At 42.7% G+C, this 25,086-nt stretch overlaps 1 protein-coding gene across 1 annotated transcript in view; it reads right to left on the bottom strand.

Annotated features, from left to right (window-relative positions):
* LOC143930040 (alpha-2-macroglobulin-like protein 1) overlaps positions 1 to 25,086 on the bottom strand; it is a 310,325-nt gene that overhangs the window by 176,602 nt on the left and 108,637 nt on the right. The window contains exons 11-12 of the mRNA XM_077453939.1: positions 24,958 to 25,067; positions 11,053 to 11,220 (exon numbers count right to left, since the gene is read on the bottom strand). Coding sequence (XP_077310065.1) covers positions 11,053 to 11,220; positions 24,958 to 25,067 — 278 coding nt within the window. The remainder of the gene's footprint in view (positions 1 to 11,052; positions 11,221 to 24,957; positions 25,068 to 25,086) is intronic.

Below are 25,086 nucleotides of genomic sequence, written 5' to 3'. Positions count from 1 at the left end.
ATGTCACTGATAAAATTATATGTATGCGCTGGTACCACATGTTTTTTTAAAGGAATCTGATCAGATACAAATTTTTAGAGTCTGACTTTTAAGACTATTTTGGGTGTGGTTGCCTATCCTTACATTATTAGAGTTAAAAGGTGTGTTTTTTTTCTGATAACAGCATATGTGCTATATTTGTGCAAATTGTTTTAATGGTGTTTAAGCTGTATTAACAATGATTTTAAAATATTGATTTTGACAAGGGTTGAGAATATTATAATTAAGAGTCCAGAATTCGAAAGTAAATAAAGGGAAGTTGTATATTCCAGGCGCTACGCCAGAGGAATTGTGGTTAGTAAAGAAAAAGAGAAGTAACTGTGTTGTGTAATTCCAGACACTAGAGAGAAAATATTAAGGTTTGAAGGTGTTATGGACAAATGAAGGATGAATGGAATGGTCAAATGAATGTGGAATGAGAGAGTGGTTGTATTGTGTCTAATGAACACATAGGGTATCATTTCAATTAGTAAAATATTTTAAGTGTGTGTCTGGAATGTGCACAACAGGGTGTCTCATATTGTGTTTAGGCCCATGTTATATTTTCCCTAAAAGTTTGGGGTTAAATTAATTTAAAAGAATTGATAAAGGGATTTTGGTAAAGGAAGGGTAAAATTTGAAAAAATGGTTGAAGAAGTTACTATAATTAAATGACTGTAATCAAGATACATTGCTGCATATATTGAGTCCATGGGGTACTAAAATGTGATGGGAAGGAGTTATTTGAAATAAGTAATCAGAATGACTATTCTGGATATTTACCTTCTGAATTCCCAGGGTGTCAGTCATAAAGTGTTGGTGATGAAATGTTGTTTATCCATCAATGTTTTGTTTGTTGCTGATGATCAGACATATTTGCAAAGTTGGGAGACTTCTGAGTCAGAATATATGTTTGGGTAAAATGTTCTGTCCTAAGTCCCTTGGGTCCACTTGGGTCCCGGGAATAGAAGAAACTAAAGAGATTTAAGTTTTGTTGAAGTTCTGCTATAATACTGGATTTGGAAAAATGTTTAGTTAAATATTATATTGAATCTATATATTGAAAACCCTTACTGAGAAACATTTTCATTCCTGCATGTTTTACTTATGTTTGAGTCAATTAAGAATATTATTTTTAATATCTCCAATGGTTAAGGCCTCAATTGATCAGGTAGATTCTGTGATTACTCATGTTGGATGAGGAGTATCTGCCCCAGCCAGCCTGCATTTACCCACAGCCCTATTCACATGAAGAAATGCCCACCCCAGTCATACCCTACACCCCATTCATACCCTGCCCTGTACCCTATCCGAATGAAGTGACGACTACAGCTTTAACATGGAAATCTTCGTTGTTCATCTTTGTTGTTCAAATACCATAGGAGGTGCTCAGATGACTAAAGGCGGACTCCTGCTGGAAAATATTCCTGCGAATGATACCTCAAGGGGGAGCCACATGACGCAAACCTGGGGTACAAAATTCCAGTCAGCACCACATGAAAAAGATCCAGATGTGCCAGCCGAAAGTCCGCGGTCTCGCCCAACGTATCAGTTCCAGTCTGTCTGTGGATATCAAGTTCTGTCCTTACAAAGAGGCAGTGTTTTGGGGTAGAGAATTCATGTCTGTACATATGAGTGATCACAGAATTGAACCAAAAGGTTTTGGAAAAAGTTGAGCAGAATGAGAGTTATAATGTGGACATTTCCTTTTCCTTCCTTTTCTGCAAATCTAATGGACATTCAGAAGCCATCCAAGAGACTTTTCTTTTTGAGTTTTTCTTTGGGACTATTTTTATTTGGCCTAAAGGCTATCATGCCCCTCCCACTTGTTTCTATGGACTGTCACGGCCCTTCCTCCCTTTTGCATTCCATGGACAATTGCTATACAGCTGAGATTGCATGTTTGTTGTTTTTCTATTTTTGCATGCTTAGAAGGTGGTCCAGGTGAGGGTCAGGGGGCATATTGGGATTGTTGTTGTAGTCTGCCCAGGACATGCTCGACCATTTCAGTGTATATACTGTTTGAAGGGATGCTGGCATAGGCACTGTATTATATATGTATTGGTTCACAGGTCATCTACCAGCCTCTGTGTTCTAGGGGGAGCCTTAAGGTTATATGTGGCTTACCCGACAAAATCACTAGTAACACACTCATTGGACATGAGGGGATGTGCATTCAGAGTCTACAGGAAGTCCACAGTGTTTGACACCTTATATCATGCCCTACATCACACTTCATGCATACCTCTGGCCCCCATACTGAGATGGCCAAGCTACTTTCACAGCTTGCTTTTGCAGGATTCTCTGAGGGTGCCCAACAGGTCCTTAAGCAGACAGCCACTGGCCTTGGACAACAGCACGTACATTTGTTGTAGAAGAACTGGCCATCCATGGATTCTGAATGATTCCAAGGGATGGTGTTACTTGGCCTCATTGGTTCCGATAGTGGTGATTCTCGGGGACAGTGAGGAATGTCACTTGCTCAAGGCTAGTGTTCGTCCTGGATGCCCCCTCAAACACCGTTATGCTGGGTCTTTGTTTCTGTAAAAGAGCATGACCTGGGCATGGTTCCTTTCAGGAGCCCGAGGGGGTATTGACATGATGAAAAAGCAAAATAATTGCTTGGGAGCCCCCTGGGTAACATGGGGGGTTTGGTCTCAATGCTGAATCCTGAATTAATCCTGGATTAGGGATATTGCGATGTTTGTTGTACTGATTTTGCTTATGGTATTACTTTTATATGCCTGCTTCAAGTTTATTATGTGCATGATTTCCGAGGTACTTGACCTTCTGACCCAGCTGCAGCTAATAGAATATATCTTAACTTTTACTATGGTCACTAGGATGAGTATTTTACAATGAGAAGAAGTAAGTCATGTTCATGGTTTGATTTCATGACTTAGAGGGGATTGTTGTGATATGGCTGAACCAGAGTGACTCCATCTTTATAAGTTCATATAAGATTAACTTGGGTTAACCTACTAGTTGTTTTAAACTCTGTATTTGCAGACTGTGGCAATTTCCCTATAAACATGCATATAAGAAAATATAGCTTGCATAAGCAGTTTTATTCTGTACTGTCTAAATAAAGAAATTGTGTCACAATATGTCTGGGCCACATATCCCATGACTGTGACACATAAAAGCAGATGACATAATTAATGATATGTAATGATATGTAATGTACGCCTCTGTATTAACCACACCCATGTTCTATGCAATGATTGGCTGATAAGGGTGCATATAAAATGCAGCCCCTCCCAGAATAAACCAGACAACCGCTGAATTTTAATCTTGACTCATCCCTTCTTGTTGTCTCCTTAATACTGCAGTGTTACGTAAAGGGTTTCGTGAGTATTGTAATTACGTTAGTTATACCTCTAGCTGGTCTTTGTCAGGTATATAGAAATACCATTTTAATCACAACAGCGGCCATTTTACATTCTGTCTTTTGTCAGTGTAGGGACAGGATGCTGTGTGGAGCAGGGACAGTCAGTTTAATCACTAGCTATTACTATTAGGTCCACAAAAGTCCTTTTAAGGACTGGAATAGGTGTACAGTATATAGGGTTGTAATACACTTAGAATATACTTTCTTTCAAAGATACAAAGTATATTCTGGTGCACTGCTGTGCTGCTGAGTGCACTGCTGACCGATTCTGCAGCTGTCTTTTGTCAGTGTAGGAACAGGACGCTGTGTGGAGCAGGGACAGTCAGTTTAATCACTAGCTATTACTATTAGGTCCACAAAGGTCCTTTTAAGGACTGGTATAGGTGTACAGTATATAGGGTTGTAACACTTAGAATATACGTTCTTTCAAGTATATTATGGTGCACTGCTGACTGCTGGGCTGCTGACCGGTTCTGCAGCTGTCTTTTATCAGTGTAGGGAGGGACAGTTTGTTGTTTGGAGCAGGGACAGTCTGCAAATCACTAGCTACTAGGTCCACAAAGGTCCTTTTAAGGGCTGGTACAGGTGTACAGTATATAGGGTTGTACACGTATAATATACTTTATTTCAAATATAGAAAGCATATTATACTTAACTGCTGTGCTGCTGAGCTGATTGCTGCCCGATTCTGCAGCTGTCTTTTATCAGTGTAGGGACTGAGGGACAGTTTGGTGTTTGGAGCAGGGACAGTCTGCAAATTATTAGCTACTAGGTCCACAAAGGTCCTTTTAAAGGACTGGTATAGGTGTATAATATATAGGGTTGTACACGTATAATATACTTTCTTTCAAATATAGAAAGCATATTATACTTGACTGCTGTGCTACTGAGCTGATTGCTGGCTGATTCTGCTGCTGTCTTTTATCAGTGTAGGGACTGAAGGACAGTTTGGTGTTTGGAGCAGGGACAGTCTGCAAATCACTAGCTACTAGGTCCACAAAGGTCTTTTTATATATGTACAGTATATAGGGTTGTACACGTATAATATACTTTCTTTCAAATATAGAAAGCATATTATATATCACGATGCTGGTGTCAGTGCTCTCTATCAAGGTGCTGGTGTCAGTGCTCTCTATCACGGTGCTGGTGTCAGTGCTCTCTATCACGGTGCTGGTGTCAGTGCTCTCTATCACGGTGCTTGCGTCAGTGCTCTCTATCACAGTGCTGGTGTGGTGTCAGTGCTCTCTATCTTGGTGTTGGTGTCAGTGCTCTCTATCTCGGTGCTGGTGTCAGTGCTCTCTATCACGGTGCTGGTGTCAGTGCTCTCTATCACGGTGGACCTCAATCTCTCAATCTTTTTCTAAGTGTCCCGAACAAACTGACTGGTGTCAGTGCCCTCTATCACGGTGCTGGTGTCAGTGCTCTCTATCTCGGTGCTGGTGTCAGTGTTCTATCTCAGTGCTGGTGTCAGTGAGGGAGATAGCAGCGGAGAATCCAAGCAGTAGGCAGTGCCAGCACCATGGCTGAGGATCACCACTGGACTGCCACCTCCGGACCACTGCAGTGGATCCCTGCATAGGTGGGCATAAGGGCTGGGCAGAGGGAGGGGCTCAAGCACAGGTTGGCACACTGGGACACTGGCACAGGACTGAGCTGCCCTGACTGTGGCACTGATCATCTCCTGCACCCCCTTCATAGCCTGGCCTGACCTTGCCTTTCCTCCATGGCCTTCATGCACTCCTGAATTGTCAAAATGTCACAGATAAAAAAAGAATGCTTGTCGTTGTCGATCCCAGATTCACTTAATACTTTTGTTATGTCAGTGTCCATGTTGTGGGACTATGTGTGCACAGCTAGTAAGTATTTTGTGGCTGAAAATATGACCTGGAGGTTTTGTGGTTTGGGAACTTTTGGCCGCGTTCGCGAAACGTCCCGTCGGAAGTTCGTCCATCACTAATGATATATTCAACAGACCAAAGCAAAGCAAATAAGAGAAGGTCATTATTAGGGTTTACATACAGTATATTACCAAAAGTATTAAGAAGCTTTCCTTTACAGGCACATGAACTTTTTTTTTTCAATAACGGTTTTATTCAAAATGTTGTCAGATACAGCTTAGGTGCATTGCATAATCATTGTAATATCACTTTTGCTTTTCTTCCAGTTTAACATGTTTGCACATGAACTTTAATGGCATCCCAGTCTTAGTTTGCGCGGTTCAATGTTGAGTTGGCCCACCCTTTGCAGCGATAACAGCTTCAGCTCTTCTGGAAAGGCTGTTCACCAGGATTAGGAGTGTGTCTATGGGAATGTTTGACCATTTTTTCAGAAGCACATTTGTGAGGTCAGGCACTGTTCCCACAAAGTTGGGAGTCCTGACCTTAAACCGCTTGAAGATCTTTGGGATGAATTTGAGCGGAGACTGCGAGCCAGGCATTCTTGTCCAACATCAGTGCCTGACTCCACAAATGCACATCTGGAAGAATGGTCTCATAGACACACTCCTAAACTTTGTGGACAGCCTTCCCAGAAGAGTTGAAGCTGTTATAGCTGCAAAGGGTTTGCCAACTTAATATTGAACCCTACGGACTAAGACTGGGATGACATCAAAGTTCATGAGCATGTATAGGCAAGCGTTCCAATACTTTTGGTAATATAGTGTATATTCTAATGGAAAAAAGTACCCTTTTTGCCTTGATCTCCTAACCTAACACAATCCTCTACAGGTCTCAATCTGATGGACATGGTTCCACTATTTATTTACATCCAGTTAAAAGTCTTGCCTGCACCTGCATATCAGTGCCCAACAGACAAGTAAAAACCCATTGCTTTTCTGGCCTTCTGTGTTTCATTAAGGAGATCTCCCCTCGCTTCCTGCCCTACAAACTTAAGATGAAATATCTCCAAAGTGAGGGAAATCTCCTTTTACACGTCTGTCATCAGAACAGTTGTCCCCATTGGAAGATTTCCCCTCTATTTCTGTTCTGGTGACAAATGAGACAATTTTGAGATTACTATTAATTTCAGTCTTGGAGAGACAACAACATATAGAGGGTGAATCTCCCCAACACAGACAACAATAACAACGTGACAGAAGGTATAATCCTTCTGCACTTTATCCAAAACTAAAAAAAAAAGCTTTATATACAATGTGATATGGCACCAATGGCCCACTTTCAGATGCATGGTACCTTGTTCTGATGGAACATTAAATTCCCAGTGCAAAGCTTAGGATGACCTCAAACTCTCAGAACCTCTTGGGAATAATTAGGCAATTATAGAAGCAGGGGGTGAGGCCTATATAGAATACCTTTTTCCAAGGAAGAAGAATTGGAATTTGTCTGCAACCTATACTTAGAAATGCATAATATGGCAGAGAATCCTTAGAAAATAAAGTATTTATACCATATTCCATCGCATGCCAAAAAAATAAGACAATTATTTAACTTCAGGATAGAAAGTGGAGCCATACAAATCATTTCTCTTCATCCTATTGATTAACTTTTAATACAAACCACTGATGTATAGTGGAGATAAATCCTAAGATTACAGAATAATTCATTCCAAACTGCATATAGCTGTTTTATGCCTGTAGACCCTCATATATGCAGTGTATGGAAACATTGGTATCAATTGAAAATGGCCCCAGGACAACCAAGAATGTAAAACCCAAAAGGTTGTGGAGCCAGATCAGAGAATGGTAAAGCCTTCTTAGAAAAGAATGTATTCACATCTCATTCCATCACAAACACCAAAAATAAGAACGTTTTTGAATCAGCTGTGGATATTTTGAGTGCTACAAATTAATTAATAAAAGTGTACAGGCCTACCTCCTTGTTTCAAGCAATTCCCACCGGAAGTTGCTGTGTAAGTACAGCAGATGTTGTCAAAAAACAGACCTTCTGTTTCTAACATTAAATCTTATATTATTATTATACACGATTTATATAGTGCCAACAGTTTATGCAGCGCTTTACAATGTAGAGGGGGGGACAGCACAATTACAGTACAGTTCAATACAGAAGGGACAGGGGGGCCCTGCTCGTAGAGCTTGCATTCTAAAGGGAGGTAGTTGTGGTACGAAAGGTTCCTGACGACATCATTACAATGAAACGTACGTCGAGGCGCATCCTGGTCACATTTGTACAGTCCAAGGCGGTAGAACGCACGCCGACCAGATACAGCGCAAGCAGTATGGCTGGCTCACAACCCACCTGGTTCTTTATATAGTTTTCCTCCAGTGCCGAGGCAAGGCACTTTTTAAAGTAAGAGGCCATTTGGCTAGTAGTTTTATATTTGTAATTTTAATAAAACAATATTATGCAATGATCCTGCTCTCTTTATCTTTTCTGAGCAACTGTGGATTGGAGTGATCCCCCAGGCTTACCCCATCCAATTTCGCCCTCATAGCCGACAGTTCCTTAATCTGTCAAAGCCCCACCTGATCTGTCTTTTTAAATAAAGGGGTTATGGTGATTTGGCAAGTAGGCTACTTACCATTATCCACTCCGTGTTATTTTGTTTTTCCAGTATCGTTCCTAGTGGTGACGGTGTAGAGATTCGATTTGCTCCAGTGATATGGGCATCCTTGCTATTTCACATATTTGAACTTTTGTTACCACTTTGCACTTTATGTATAGATACTAATGCTGCTTCATATTGCACTTTGTACGCTATCCATTTTTGTATTGAGTTACTAATGTCATATATGTATCACAACTTATTTTATTTGTCACAATTTTCATTAATTGTGTTTTTTTATAATAGCGCCCCCTTATCACATACAACCCACATTTCACAAAGTTAGCTAATTGCACTTTGAGGGGAGCAGTTCATATAGTATTCATTGTTTTATTCAACCATAGCGCGGGGTTCTTATTTTTTTATCTTTTACTAGATGCGGGGAATGATTTGATGGGGGTGGCATTGTTCAGATAGAATTTAGAAATACAAAGTAACATAATACAAAGTAAAATAAATAATAAATAAATAAATAAATACAATTTGTTTCTGATTTAGCCTCTTTTAATCCTTTTTTTTCTCTATTTTTTCCTCTTTTTTTTCTAACCATTTCTTTCTTTTTATTTTACTTTTTTTTTTTCTATCGGCTGTTTATTAAAAGGGATCCAGGTGGCTCTACAGTCACCCAACAACTTTTAAAGTAGTGAGTGAAGTAGCTCCCCTCTGCCGCCACCCCCATCATCTATGGTTGTTACCTGGCTCTCCCATTACTCCATCACACAGGGTGCGTCTTAGCCCTCTTGAGATACCAATAAAGTTAAATGAAAAAAAAAAGTGTAAAAAATAGTAAATGTTTATAAAATAAATAAAAATATATTTTTTTTTAAATTTAAAGAACTACAGTGCCCCCCAGCACATGCAAATGCACGTGGTGTCTGCATGTGTATGTAAGCAGCAATTTTGTCCCACATATGAGGTTTCACCTTGATTGGTGTGAGAGCAAAAATTCTGAGGCCATAATTCTTTGTTACCTCTGAAATGATAACAAATGAAAACTTTTAATCTCCATGCACACTGAAGCTCAAAAAAGCTTTTTATGGATGCCAGAAAACGCTGGCTGAAAAACGTACTTTTAACAGCATTTTGTACTAGCGTTTATGAGCATTTATAGCGTTAGCATTTATGGGCGTTTTTAATAAAAATACACAGAGGACACTCCAAAAATCCCACAGTGCATTCCAAACTCCCACAATGCATTGAAAAAATAGAACGTCAAACACTAAGGCTCCATGCACACTGGAGCTCATAAACTCCAGTTTATTGGAGTTTGGGCATTTTTTTTAAAAGCCCATAAACTCCACTCTATGTTAGCCTATGTGTCCATGCACACATGGACATTTTTTAGCTTTAATGAGCAGTGGAGTTTATGGGTTTTTTTCTGAACGCCAGAAATTCGCGTTCAAAGTGACGTTTTTCACCGCCAAAAAACGACAAATGCTGATAAACGCTCATAAACTCTTATAAACGCTCTTAAGTGCGCATTAATTAATGTTCGGCATTCTATTTTTTTCAATGCATTGTGGGAGTTTGGAATGCACTCTGGGATTTTTGGAGTGTCCTCTGTGTATTTTTATTGAAAACGCCCATAAACGCTAACGCTAATAAACGCTCATAAACGTTAGTACAAAACACTGTTAAAAGCACGTTTTTCAACGAGCGTTTTCTGCCAGCAATCTGGCGTCCAGAAAAAGCTTTTTTGAGCTCCAGTGTGCATGGAGCCTAATTAATGCGTGTTTATGAGCGGTTATGAGAGTTTATGCACGTTTGTCTTTTTTGGCGGTGAAAAATGGCACTTTGAACGCAAATTTCTGGCGTTCAGAAAAAAGCCCATAAACTCCACTGCTCATTAAAGCTAAAAAAAACTTCCATGTGTGCATGGACACATAGGCTAACATAGAGTGGAGTTTATGGGCTTTTAAAAAAAAAAACGCCCCAAACTCCAATAAACTGCAGTGTGCATGGAGCCTTAAAGCGTCACCTGCAAAAAATTTTAGATGCCATTGTTTTTTTTCTATTTCATGGATGCATATACTTTTGAGACTTGACATTTTTGGTATCTATTTACTCAATACAACCCCATTTTTTATATTTTACTTAAAAAAAATTGGGTATTATATTGTTTGCCTAGAGGCGATTCAGTTCGCATTGTGCGCTATATAAGTATTTCATTCATTCATTCATTGTTTGTGTGCTGTAAAATTCACTTAAAAGGCTAAGTTCACTTTATTTAAGAGAAAACATGGAACATGTTCCAGTACCTGCCCCGCTCACTCCTCTTACCCTGTGGGAGTTCCTCTCTCCTGCAGCCGCTGTTATTTTTTAAAATTGCATGATTCTTAAAATCAGTGCAGGGATCTGGAAATTTTCTGCAAAATTATGCATGTGCCCCCCTATGCATCATCCCCCTCACAGCACTTGTCCCCCTTCACAGCCCCTGCATTGCACTGTTCCCTTTGATATCCCCCTCCCCCCACAGCACTGCTCCCTTTCATATCACCCTCCAATAACCTGCTCTGCCTCTTCACGTATACCCCCTTAAATAATCACCCCCCTACCCCCATTTACACAGCACTGCCTCATTACGACACCCCCACTACCATTACAGCCATATAGTCTTGCCCATCTGCACTCTCCTGCCTTACACAGAGTGGAGAGCTGGAGACGGAATAGCTATGAATGGAGAGTGGGAGGTACAGCAACACTGGATAGAGGGCGGGGGCAGGATCTGCCAGGGTTAACTTTTCATATTAATAAGCTTGTGAGACAGGGCGGTCCTAGCAACCAATCACCTGCTACTTAATCTGAAAAGTTAACTTGTGCAGCTCCAGCTCCTGCCCTCCATTCATTGCTATGCTGCTTCTAGCTCTCTGCCTTGAGAATGACAGCAGCAGAGGCCAGAGGCAAAGAGGCTCCTAAATGGCGTGACCGCAGGTCCAGATGGAACAGTGGCTTGGTCCGGATGCAGACCGCAGTCCGCCATTTAGTGATGTCTGCCTTAGGGGTGTAGAGATGTAAGAGCTGAAGTGGTTAAATTACAGAACATATTATACAGCAAATATATATCATATACATTTTTTTTTTTTTTAAGAAAACTGAAATTGTTTTAAATTTTTCTTACTCACATAAAGATTCACAGAATTCTTGCCCCATTTTTCTGTAGACAGTTCGAATGTAACTTTGCCATTGGAGTCCGTGACAAAAGTCTCTTTATTCTCTTCTCCCTTGTAACTAGCTTTGATGTGAACTTTCTTTGAGGCGAGGGGTTGGCCATCAAAGGACGTCAGTGACAGCTAACATCACACAGAAAATATGAAAGAAAATTTTATATGATTTTTAGCATAAATATAAGTGAACGTTATGTCTTAAACCAAAGAAATACAGAATGGACTGCCAGCCCAAAGTCACATGAAAGTGTTCGAAATAATTTTAATTGTTGCTAAAAAAATAAAAACGAATGTAAAAAAATTCAACGCATTTTGGGGCAACACCACTCTCCCTTCATCAGGGCTATATAATATAATATATAATAATATATAATATACCACAAATTCTAGAGCATCACATAAAATAACACAATTGTTGGGAACTTTATGACATGAACCCTATTTGTCTCTATCAAATTAGCAATGGTAAAGGATGCAAATGATACATAGTTATACATCAAATAAGGAAAGTAGATATATCAAATATAAACATACTTAGAGTCCATCCAAGTTTTATCCTGTGTGGAGGTATATTTCTTTGTGTACCTGTCAGGACACCAACAGAAGTGTGCATGCCAGTAACCTGCATGGGAACACACATTGACTCAACTGTGTGCATATATGTTTTTCTTGGATGTCTGCACGCACTGGAGCACATTTCTGCATGCCCATTCTCAGAACTGGTGCCAAGTACCTTATTTAAAGGCAGGAATGGTGAGTGATAATCATGGGATGATCCACTGCTAACAGTGATCCATACTCCTGTATTTCTGATTCCTTCTTACCTGATTGCCTGTTGCTGGCCCGACTTGTTCCTGACCACTTTCTGCTGAACTCCTGATCGTTGGATTGTTGTTTGACCACACTTCTATCTGATCTTTTGTTTATGACCTTGACCTGGTTATTAATTATGTTTCAGCTGTTTACCCAAGTATGACACTGGCTTGTCTCCTGACCACATCTCTTATCCTGGCTGAAAACTTGTGCATGACCCCGGCTTGCCTCCTGACCACATTTCTCATCCTGGCTGCTCACCTGTACTTGAACCCAGCTTGGCTTCTGGACAAACAGCTTATCTCCCTATGGGAGGTATAGTCTCCACACTGCTGCATCTAAGCCCTGTCTCACAGGTTCCATCCTGCTCTACCGCAGGCATACAGACTGTCGGCTGTGGCTCTTCCTGGAGTGTCTCTAAGCCCTTGTATACACGGTCGGACATTCTGCCAACCAAATCCGTTGGATTTTGTCCGACGGATTTTGTCCGATGGATTGTGCCCGAAACTGTTGCATACACATGGTCGGACCAAGTTGTCGGAAAATCCGATCGTTCAGAACGTGGTGACGTTATTTCGTTACGACGGGACTACGTTCACGCTAGTAGCCAATAGCTTTGGTGTAGGAATTTGATCTGAGCATGCGTGGCACTTTGTCCGATCAAAATTCTCTACACATGATCGGAGTATGTCCGATCGGACCAGTTTGTCGGAAAATATTTCCAACAAGTTGGAAAATTGGGTCCGACGGATATTCCGACGGAAACAGTCCGATGCATACCACACACAGTCAGATTATCCGACAAAATGGTCCGATAGGACACATTCCGTTGGAATCTCTGTACGTGTGTACAAGGGCTAAGACTTCTGTCTACAGCCTGAAACTTCCAATGGCCAACTTCACGGGCAACAACCAGCCACCGGTATATTGGCACGGTGTCACCCATGCTACTTCTTGCCTTGCATGCTTGTCTTCATACTAAGGGGTGCTCGGGCCAGAGCTGCAAGGGAAACCCTTAATACCCTTAATGCAACTGTTTCTGCAGCTCTGATACAAATATGACTACTAAATAAAATAAGGAGTTTAATTGCTGCTACAGCTTTTGTCATAAATATAGTCCATAATGCATGGTGCAGGGGTGCAGCCCCCCCTATAAATGCATCCGGCCCCCTAATCTACATGCGGGGTGCCGGACACATGGATTCCAATGGGAGTTTTTTTTAAGCTTGTGATTAGAGCCAGAGGCTCTAATAGGCTTCAAAAAAGGGTGGTATGACAACAGCGAATTAATATTTGCCATTGTCACACTGATTATCCTCCTGGCCAATCAGGAGGCAGGTCTTGAGACCCGTTTCCCATTGACTGAAAGGAGAAATGATCCTATTGGTCAATTAGGAGGAAGGAGGAGACGCTGTGATGCAGAGGAAGAGACACAGGGTTAGCCGCCCCCCCATCACCTGGAGGGAAGTGCTGCCCCACGCCATAGATGTGGTAAGTGCGGGGCTGGTAAACCGAGGGGGTGGCTGTGGGTGCATTGATGGCCACCCCACCCCCAAAAAATATATACCACCAGCCACCACTAAATATAGTCCTTGCTGCTGCTGTCTTCTATACGCAAACATGCATAACTGAATAAAACTGCTTACCGTATATACTCGAGTATAAGCCGAGATTTTCAGCCTCTTTTTTGAGGCTGAAAGTGCCCCCCTCGGCTTATACTCGAGTCATCGCTGTCTGCCCGCTCGATCAGCGTGTCGAGCAGACAGACAGCGGCCATTCTATTCAAAAGCCGCGCCTCCGGCGCCGCCTTCGCCTGTGATAGGCGGAACACTGAATTTCCCAGCAGCCTGTGTTCCGCCTATCACGGACATCGTATCATCCTCGTACTACGGACGAGGATGATACGACGTCTGTGATAGGCGGAACACAGGCTGCTGGGAAATTCAGTGTTCCGCCTATCACAGGCGAAGGCGGCGGCGCAGCTTTTGAACTTTACAATGGCCGCCGACGAAGAGGGCACGGGACGGCACGGCACGGGACGGGACGGGACGGGGGCAAGGCAAGGCAAGGCAAGGCAAGGCAAGGCACGACACGGGACGGATGCAAGGCGGCAAGGCACGGGACGGAGGCAAGGAGGCAAGGCACGGGACGGAGGCTCGGGACAAAGGTAGGCTGGACACACACACACACACACACACACACACACACACACACACACACACACACACACACACATGGATGGAGACACACACAGGGATGGATGGATGGATGGATGGAGACACACACACACAGGGATGGATGGATGGATGGAGACACACACACACAGGGATGGATGGATGGATGGATGGAGACACACACACACAGGGATGGATGGATGGATGGACACACACACACACAGGGATGGATGGACGGACACACAGGGATGGATGGACGGACACACAGGGATGGACGGACACACAGGGATGGACGGACACACAGGGATGGACGGACACACACACAGGGATGGACAGGCATGTCTCACCCTCGGCTTATACACGAGTCAATAAGTTTGCCAGTTTTTTTGGGGGTAAATTGGGGGCCTCGGCTTATATTCGGGTCGGCCTATACTCGAGTATATACGGGTAATTGGCCTTATGTAACCACAAACTAAAATAGGAAGTGCTTAAAGCGGTTTGTTAACCTAAAAAAAAAATTGGATCCTGCTCCTTTAAAGTTTTTTTGCAGCACAGAGGTATTGCTGCGTAATTTAACACCTGAAAAACCTGGCTGATCCTACCAGTTTATGCCCTCCCCCGCTTTAAACTGACCATGGTATATCATGGCTGCTGAGCCCTTACACTGTGATCAGTTTACATGCCTCCATCAGCCGCTGCCATCTGCAGCTCTCCTGTGTCTCCCTCTGTCCCTCTGTCCTCCTCCCCCCTCTCCTCCCTGCCTGTCAGCTCTGTGTTTCCCCCCCCCCCCCCTCGCTGCTGTAACACAATCCTCTGGCTTTCATAATACTAAGTATCTTGTATAAGTATCTTATTATAAAAAAGTAGTTCTATACCTGATTTAAGAGCCCCTCTGTACCTGTCAGATCAGGAGAGAAGAAGAGCCAGCTGGTCACTTGAGCACCGAGCGGTGCTATTAAATCAGGTATAGAAAAGTTTTTTTTTTAGAAAGCATATATACAGGATACTTAGTATTATGAAAGTGAGGGGATTGTGTGATTTTTACTAAGTGGGTTTGCAACCACTTTAATATATACATTTCTACTTTTTATCTGCACTGTAGTAACAAACTAGAACCTTTACTATCTGGTGATTGCTACGGTGCACTATAGCAAGGCTGACACCTGGGTCTCATTAACTACCTATAAAGAGAACTCTTCAAATCAATTTCAAATCAGTGCCTCATCAACAGGTTCATTTTTTCTCTGTCTGCCTGACTACTGCATTTGTAATTTGCTTCCTGTATTCTGAGCTCAGTGTGTAATTTGGATTTTGGATTATGATTCTGCCTGCCAACTGCTTTTTTTGATTCCCACCTTGACCTCCTTTTGCTCTCTCTGTCTGTATGTCTGAGGACTTAAATCACTGTATATATACACTGCTCAAAAAAAATGAAAGGAACACTTTTTTATTAGAGTATAGCAGCAAGTCAATTAAACTCCTGGGATATTGATCTGGTCAGTTAAGTAGCAGAGGGGGTTGTTAATCATTTTCAGCTGCTTTGGTGTTAATAAATTTAAAGAGCAAGTAAACCCTGATAAAAAAAATCCCCTTCCCTGTAAAGTAAAGGCATAATGTGCTAGTATGTATCGCATACTAGCACATTATGTGACACTTAGCTGCAAACAAATCCTGCATCATCCCCACTGCAGGCCGCATCCATCTTTGCCTTTCTGCCTTCTGGGGCCTGTCAGGGCTCACGCTCCTGAAGAAATGGCACGGGTGCTGTATATTATAAATAACTCCTAAATGGCGCACGTTTAGGAGATATTTACAGTACCTATAGGTATGCCTTATTCTAGGTTTACCCATAGGTACAAACATTAAAGGAAGGTTTACAACCTCTTTAACAACAGGTGCACCAGATGGGCAACAATGGGACGACCTCCAAAACAGGAAAGGTTTTACAGGTGGAGGCCACTGACATTTTTTTCTCTACTCATGTTTTCTGACTGTTTTTCATTAGTTTTGCATTTGGTTAGGGTCAGTGTCACTACTGATAGCATGAGGCTATACCTGGACCCTATAGAAGTTGTACAGAGAGTCCAACAGTCACAAAAGAATGGAGGAGCCTCCAGGAGACAGGCAGTTACTCTAGGAGGGCTGAACAGAGCCGTAAAAGGTCCTTAATCCATCAGCAGGACTGGCACCTGCTCCTTTGTGCAAGGATGAACAGGATGGATACCGCCAGAGTCCTACAAAATGACCTCCAGCAGGCCACTGGTGTGAATGTCTCTGACCAAACAATCAGAAACAGACTATATGAGGGTGGCCTTAGGTCCCAATCTCCTTTAGTGGGCCCTGTCACTGCCCAGCACCATGGAGCCGGATTGGCATTTTGCACTGAACACCAGAATTGCCAGGTCCGCCACTGGCACACTGTACTTTTCACGGGTGAGAGCAGGTTCACCCTAAACACATCTGACAGACATGAAAGGGTCTGGAGAAGCCATGGAGAATGCTGTGCTGCCTGTAACATTGTTCAGCATGACCAATTTGCTGGTGGGCCAGTGATCGCCTGGGGAAGCATATCCATGGAGGGATACACAGACCTCTACAGGCTAGACAATGGCACTCTGACTGCCATTAGGTATCCGGATGAAATCCTTGGACCCATTGTCAGACTCTACGCTGGTGCAGTGGGTCCTGGGTTTCTCCTGGTGCATGACAGTACCCGGCCTCATGTGGCAAGAGTATGCAGTCAGTTCCTGGAGGATGAAGGAATTGATACCAGTGAATGGCCCTCACGCTCACCAGACCTAAATCTAATAAAACACCTCTGGGACATTATGTGTCGGTCCATCCGAAGCCGCCAGGTTGCACCTAAGTCTGTTCAGGAGCTCAGTGATGCCCTGGTCCAGATCTGAGAGCAAATACCCCAGGACACCATCCGCCATCTCATTGGGAGCATGCCCTGACATTGTCAGGCATGCATACAAGCACGTGGGGGCCATTCAAACTACCGAGTACCATTTTGAGTTGCTGCAATGAAAATTAAACAAAATGGACTAGCCTGCTGCATCATTTTTTCACTTTGAGTTTCGAGGTGTCTTTGAATTCAGCTCTCTGTAGGTTAATAATTTTCATTTCCATCAAACAATGTGGCATCTTTTCATTCCTAACACATTACCCAGTCCATATCAGTATAGATATCCAGCATGATATTTTTTCCTATTGAGATCCGATATGTTTCCAAAGTGTTCCTTACATTTTTTTTGAGCAGTGTATGTGTATATATATATATATATATATATATATATATATATATATATATATATATATACAGGGCCGCTGATAGGGCAGTACAGCCAGCCCTGTTGTACTGGGCCCAGCCCCCATCAGCTCCACAGGGGGACCCAGGCAAATTTACAGTTAATTTATGCATATTAAAATTTCGAAAACCATTCCCCCGCTATTACTTGCTGAGAGAAGGGGGTTTCTAATTACATTTTCCTGGGCCTCATCTGGTCTACAGATAGGGCTAGGAGATGAGCGCAGCGTTCAGACTATTTTTCCTTTTTCGGGCGCATGTACATGAAGCCGTCCAGCACATTGTTCTGCTAGCTAATTAGTCCCGGCTGCCGCTGCACACTGCCTTCCCTGGCGGAGTGATACTACGGGGCTCCGCTTAGCTCTGCCTCTCATTTTCCTTTGCCGACTGCTGAGACTCAGGCGAGGCGACAGGCGGCTCAGTGGATGAAAGAGATAGGCTGCAATGATGGGAGCAAGAACCTGGAGGACACATGCACGGCACACAGTGAGTGGAGCACAGAAGTTGAATCCTTCACTGCGTCTCACTTAGGTACAGCATAGCTGGTCATGATTATCAGCATTATGACACTCACTCACGCAGGCAGCACAGTCAGCATGTGTTCTGTCATGGATCTGTTACAGTGTGTCCTATTGCTGTTTGGTGCTTACTTTGTTATGGCTGTATTGGGTTATAGTTAGTACTGTACACACAGTACAGCCATAAGTTAACAGAGTCAGCACCCAAAAGCCAAGTGACACTGTGAGATGCATGACAGAGCACATGCTGACTGTGCTGCCTGCACAATTTTCATAATGCTGATAATCATAAGACGCAGTGTGATGTTACTTTACACTTGCATTTGGGAAGGGGGGCAGTAAACATGTGCCCCCCAACCACCCCCTTTAACTGCTTCCTGTCCAGAAACATACTGGTACATTGCTGGATTGGAAGGGTGATATCTTTGTCATTGCTGCAGCAATGATCAAGATATAATTTTTTAGCCATGACGAGTCTGCACAAAGTAAAAGTAATCCTAGTGGCTAAGAAGCCCCTGGATTACTTTTACAGGCAGTGGAAGGGGGTTCCAACACTGTCCCTCCATCACCTTTATTGGGCTCTCCCGTGCCATCAGGGGTCCCATTAAAGATGTGAGCAGCAACATCTAGTTCATATGTAAATATATGTCATATGTGTGTGCATATGTAAACAGTGACAAATCTGCAGAGGTTGGGTCAGGGAAGGAGCTTGGGGTGGGGTCAAGGGTGGGTTTAAAAGGGGCCCTGTCTGGTAGGCTGTACGGGGCCCCATGATTTCTAACAGCGGCCCTGGGTATGTGTGTGTATATATATATATATACAGTGGTGTGAAAAAGTGTTTGCCCCCTTCCTCATTTCCTGTTCCTTTGCATGTTTGTCACACTTAAGTGTTTCGGAACATCAAACCAATTTAAACAATAGTCAAGGACAACACAAGTAAACACAAAATGCAATTTGTAAATGAAGGTGTTTATTATTAAAGGTGAAAAAAAATCCAAACCATCATGGCCCTGTGTGAAAAAGTGATTGCCCCCTAAACCTAATAACTGGTTGGGCCACCTTTAGCAGCAACAACTGCAACCAAGCGTTTGCGATAACGTGCAATGAGGCTTTTACAGTGTCCTGGAGGAATTTTGGCCCACTCATCTTTGCAGAATTGTCCTAATTCAGTTACATTAGAGGGTTTTCGAGCATGAACGGCCTTTTTAAGGTCATACCACAACATCTCAATAGGATTCAGGTCAGGACTTTGGCTAGGCCACTCCAAAGTCTTCATTTTGTTTTTCTTCAGCCATTCGGTGGTGGACTTGCTGGTGTGTTTAGGATCATTGTCCTGCTGCAGAACCCAAGTTCGTTTCAGCTTGAGTACACGAACAGATGGTCGGACATTCTCCTTCAGGGTCTCTTGGTAGACAGCAGAATTCATAGTTCCTTTTATCACGGCAAGTCTTCCAGGTCCTGAAGCAGCAAAACAGCCCCAGACCATCACACTACCACCACCATATTTTACTGTTGGTATAATGTTCTTTTTATGAAATGCAGTGTTCCTTCTACGCCAGATATACTTGGACACACACCTTCCAAAGAGTTCCACTTTTGTCTCATCGGTCCACAGAATGTTGTCCCAAAAGTCTTGGGGATCATCAAGATGTGTTGTGGAGAAATTGAGACGAGCTTTGATGTTCTTTTTGCTCAGCAGTGGTTTTCTCCTTGGAACTCTGCCATGCAGGCCATTTTTGCCCAGTCTTTTCCTGATGGTGGAGGCATGAACGCTGACCTTAACTGAGGCAAGTGAGGCCTGCAGTTCCTTGGACGTTGTTGTGGGGTCTTTTGTGACCTCTTGGATGAGTCGTCGCTGCGCTCTTGGGGTAATTTTGGGCGGCCGGCCACTCCTGGGAAGGTTCACCACTGTTCCATGTCTTCGCCATTTGTGGATAATGGCTCTCACTGTGGTTCGCTGGATTCCCAAAGCTTTGGAAATGGCTTTATAACCCTTTCCAGACTGATAGATCTCAATTACTTTCTTTCTCAATTGTTCCTGAATTTCTTTGGGTCTCGGCATGATGTGTAGCTTTTAAGGATCTTCTGGTGGACCTTACTGTGTCAAGCAGCTCCTATTTAAGTGATGCCTTGATTGTGAACAGGTGTGGCAATAATCAGGCCTGGGTGTGGCTAGAGAAATTGAACTCAGGTGTGGACAACCACAGTTATAGTATGTTTTAACAAGGGGGGGGGCAATCACTTTTTCACACAGGGCCATGATGGTTTGGATTTTTTTTCACCTTTAATAATAAACACCTTCATTTACAAATTGCATTTTGTGTTTACTTGTGTTGTCCTTGACTATTGTTTAAATTGGTTTGATGTTCCGAAACACTTAAGTGTGACAAACATGCAAAGGAACAGGAAATGAGGAAGGGGGCAAACACTTTTTCACACCACTGTGTATATATATATATATATATATATATATATATATATATATACACACACACATACACACATTATATATATATATATATATATATACACATACATACATATACATACATATATACATATATATATGTATGTGTGTATGTATATGTGTGTGTGTGTGTGTGTGTGTGTGTGTGTGTGTGTGTATGTGTGTATATATATATATATATATATATATATATATATATATATATATATATATATATATATATATATATATGTATATATATATATATATATATATATATACACACACACACACACACACACACATATATACACATATACATACACACATACATACACTGTATATAAACACTGTATACATGCATACACTGTGTACAACCCCTTCCCGCCGAGCATACGCAGATGTGCGTACTCAGGTTCTGGGGGGTATACCGGGATGATGCCCGCACCTGCAGGCATCATCCCGGTACCGTTTTTTACAGCAGGCGATTGCCTATCCAGCCATAACAACCGAAGCGGCTAAAAGCTGCTTGGCTGTTATGCAAGAGGAGCGGGAGAGGACGCCCCCCCGCCGCCTCCCGCCGCTGTTACCGGTGCTCCCGCTCAATCGGGAGCACCGATTCCCGATCCGATGCCTCCGGCTGCTGGGGAGGAACTGGAACAAAGCTGTAATCGGCTTCGTCCCAGTCTCCTAATAGTAAACACGGAAGCGACGTTATGACGTCTCTTCCCGTTTACTCGGCTGCCAATGGCGCCGGTTTAAAAAAATATACAGTATTCAGAATACTTTGAAGTGTAAAGGAGGGATCGGGGGGTCTAAAAGAGTACCTGTCTATAAAGAGTACCTGTCACCACCTATTACTATCACAAGGGATGTTTACATTCCTTGTGACAGCAATAAAAGTGATCAAATTATTATTATTATTTTTTTTAAACAATTTATTCATTTTAAAATAAATTAAAAAAAAATATTTTTTTAAAGCGCCTGCCGTCCCCGCGAGCTCGCGAAGCAAAGAAAACGCATACGAAAGTCGTGCCCGCATATGTAAACGGTGTTCAAATCACACATGTGAGGTATCACCGCAATCATCAGAGCGAGAGCAATAATTCTAGCACTAGACCTCCTCTGTAACACTAACCTGGTAACCGTAAAAAAAAATGTAAGCGTCGCCTATTGAGATTTTTAGGTACCGTACTTTGTCGTCATTCCACGAGTGCGTGCAATTATAAAGTGTGACATGTTTAGTATCTATTTACTCAGCGTAACATTATCTTTCACATTATGCAAAAAAATTGGGCTAATTTTACTGTTTAGTTTTTTTTAATTCATGAAAGTGTCCCTTTTCCCAAAAAGTTGCGTTTAAAACACCACTGCGCAAATACCGTGTGGCATAAAATATTGCAATAATCGCCGTTTTATTCTCTAGAGTCTCTGCTAAAAAATATATATATATATATATAATGTTTGGGGGTTCCAAGTAATTTTCTAGCAAAAAATATGGATTTTAACTTTTAAGCACCAAATGCCAAAAATAGGCTTAGTCATGAAAGGGATAAATACGGTATACATACATATATACAATGCTTTATAGGGTATTGCTTTGCATATTTCTATATATGATTACCATATAGAATAGTTTAGCAAGCGCTGTAGTCTTGATAACGTTTTCTAATCGGATTATGGTAAATGGATTCCCCATGAGGGGAATTTGCTCCTAAAATATGTTGAAATGTTTTTAAAAATAATTAACAAAACTAGCCCTGTTTTATTTACCACCACTAAATACCTAATTAAAGAATTCACTGAAATAGTCCAATAGTCCAGAAAAGGTAGTGATTTTTAGGATCTTGAAACGCCCCCTTAATCAGGGCTCATTGTATTTTTTGTAGTGGAAATGGTTTCTGAATTGTTGAGGGAGTGACAACTAAAGTGATAAATTATGGGTCCCACACTGGGTCCCCACAGATAAATAAAGCATGTTAAATACCGTTTTCCTTTTAATTATTATTATTATTATTATTATTATTTTTATTATTTGCTTGTAATGTTTCTTTGAACTTGCTAGCAGAGGCGGACTGACAACTCATGGGGCCCCCAGGCAATAGGAGATTATGGGGCCCCCGAGCAATAGGAGAAGATTATGGAGCCCCCGGACAATAGGAGATTATGGGGCCCCCAGGCAATAGGAGATTATGGGACCCCCAGGCAATAGGAGATTATGGGACCCCAGGCAACAGATAATGGGGCCACACAGTATACACACACACAGTATACACATACAGACACACATTATACATCCACACACAGAATACACATACACACACCGAAAAGGTACTGGAGAGACAGGGCAGCTATAATCTTGTATTTAAAAAAAAAAAATGATTTTTACATACTGTCCCTGGTTTTATTGAGGCTGGCAACCCAGATGGGGCCCCTTAGTGACATGGGGCCCTTGGGTGGTGCCCGAGTGCCCGAATGGTCAGTCCGCCCCTGCTTGCTAGAAAATGTAACTATTCCAGGAGAGTCAATTCTCTAGAACAGCCTGGCATGCTATAACCTTCTCTTCTTCTAAGCCCTTGTACACACGGTCGGACATTCCGACGGAAAATGTCCGATCGGACGGTGTTGTCGGATAATCTGACTGTGTGTGGGCTCCATCGGACTGTTTCAGTCGGAATATCCGATGGACAAAGTTTTAGAGCTGGGCTATAAATCTTTCCGACAACATGATCCGATCTGACTTTGTCCGATTGTGTGTAGAGAATTCCGATCGGACAAAGCTGTAGCCAAAAAAAAAAAACTATTGGCTACCAGCCTGAACGTAGTCCCATCGTAACAAAATAACGTCATCACGTTATGTACGATCAGATTTTCCAACAACTCTGTCCGTCGTGGCTGCTGGTGCATCGGACGGTCTTCCTCTGCTTCTCCTCTAGCCGTGTGTCTCCTCCGGCCATGCATCTCCTCCCTCCTCCCCCTAGGCCAATAAGATCGCTTCTCCTTTTGGTCAATCAGGAAAAGGGTCTCACAAGGCTCTCTCCCCCTGAGCCAACCCTTTATTGAAGCCTATTAGAGCCTCTGGCTCTAATCATAGGCTTAAACACCCCCCCCCCAATTGAAATCCATGCATCCAGCACCCTGTATGTACATTAGAGGCCGGACACATGGATAGGGGAGTGGTCCTAATGGACAGGCCCCCACTGGATATACCCAATCCCCCTGCACTACATATAAAAACAACAATGTGACCCCCCAAAAGTGAAGGACTAGAAGTCCCAGCATAAACCCCTCAAAGCTGAGGTGATAACACCCCCCCCAACTAGTGAAGGACTAAAAGTCCCAGTATGAACCTCAGTGATTTAAGGGGTCACATCCTTACATCTCAGGGGCTCATGCTGGGACTTATAGTCTTTCACTTTTAGGGATGTGAAGGGAAGGACTACAAGTCCCAGCATGAACCCCTCAGAGCTGAGGATGTGACAACCCCCAAATCAAAGAGATGCTGGCTGTCACAGAGGGGACAAACCTAGGCACCCTGCAAAAGATGTGGGACAATTGCTCCAGGTGCCCAAGCTAGTATCTCCCTGCCAGAAAAGTTAGTGGAGCCAAGATCTGCCACTGGGCTCCGGGAAACAGGGCTGATTAACACCATGTTCAGAGAGGGCCAGGAGGCTGGTAGTCTAGGCAACAAAGGAGGAATAAAGCTGTAACAAGCTACGCGCATCGCGTAGGATACACAACGTGCTTAGGATACACTATTGGCCTAGTCAGATACTGTCTTTATTCTTCTTCTCTGGTGCTGTGCTGGTCTGCCACCCTCCAATAAGCTTGCAGGGTTCTTGGTTCTCCTTTCACAGTAAGGTTTTGGTTTAAAAAAAAATGTAATTGGCATGCTCAAAATAAAATGCTTGGGCCTATTTTCTGTCAAAATATAAATAACAGGCGAACATATTGAACTACAAGTCTTGCCCCAAAATTCAGCGGTCACATCGCTTCCACAGGCCAGCACAATAAGAGACAATGACCTAAACATCTGACTGATTTTCTACTCTGTTTCCATCATTCATAACTCCTTCTAGACAGGGCCGCCTTAATAGCATCATGTGCCCCTGGGCAAAGTAATACAATGGGGCCCCTACCAGTTTGCCCCAATTTACACACCTACTCTCAAAAATGTAAGTATAAATATCAGATAGAACTAAACATAAATTAATGGGTACTCTCAATAAAATCAATTTTAAACACTAAGAAAAGATGCCATAAATCACAGACTAAGCAACACAAAGGGCAGAGTACAGAGTGTGAGGCAGAAGAGCTCAGTACTGGGGAGGGGGATTAGGAGAGTAGAATAATGGCATCAGTAGGACACAGTACAGGTTTTGGGACTCTACCTGGGACAAGGCCATGCTGGGACAGCTTAGTAAAAACCATGACTGTACCAGCAAATCCGGGACAGTTGGCAAATATGATGTAATGCGAGATTAACATGGGGCCCCCATGTACTTGGGATCCCTGGGCAGTGCCCAGGTGTGCCCATGCATTAAGACGGCCCTGCCTCTAGACAGAGTTTGCTACAGAGTTTTTGTTTTACTTTGCACTCACCTTTCCCTTGTACGGCACTCCTGGCATGAAATACGATTTTGTGTCCTCGAATAACAGTTTGGTGAGCTGGGACTCGAGCTTAATGGTTTTGGATGTACTTTCAGTCACTCCTTCAGTAAGCCAAGAAAA

Source organism: Lithobates pipiens, unplaced genomic scaffold, assembly GCF_037356315.1.
Source record: "Lithobates pipiens isolate NorthernLeopardFrog02 unplaced genomic scaffold, aLitPip1_a1.2 Scaffold_25, whole genome shotgun sequence".
In the NCBI taxonomy this organism is placed as follows: domain Eukaryota; kingdom Metazoa; phylum Chordata; class Amphibia; order Anura; family Ranidae; genus Lithobates; species Lithobates pipiens.
The sequence above is the reverse complement of the archived record's forward strand: the minus strand, read 5'-3'. Positions and strand labels throughout refer to the sequence as shown.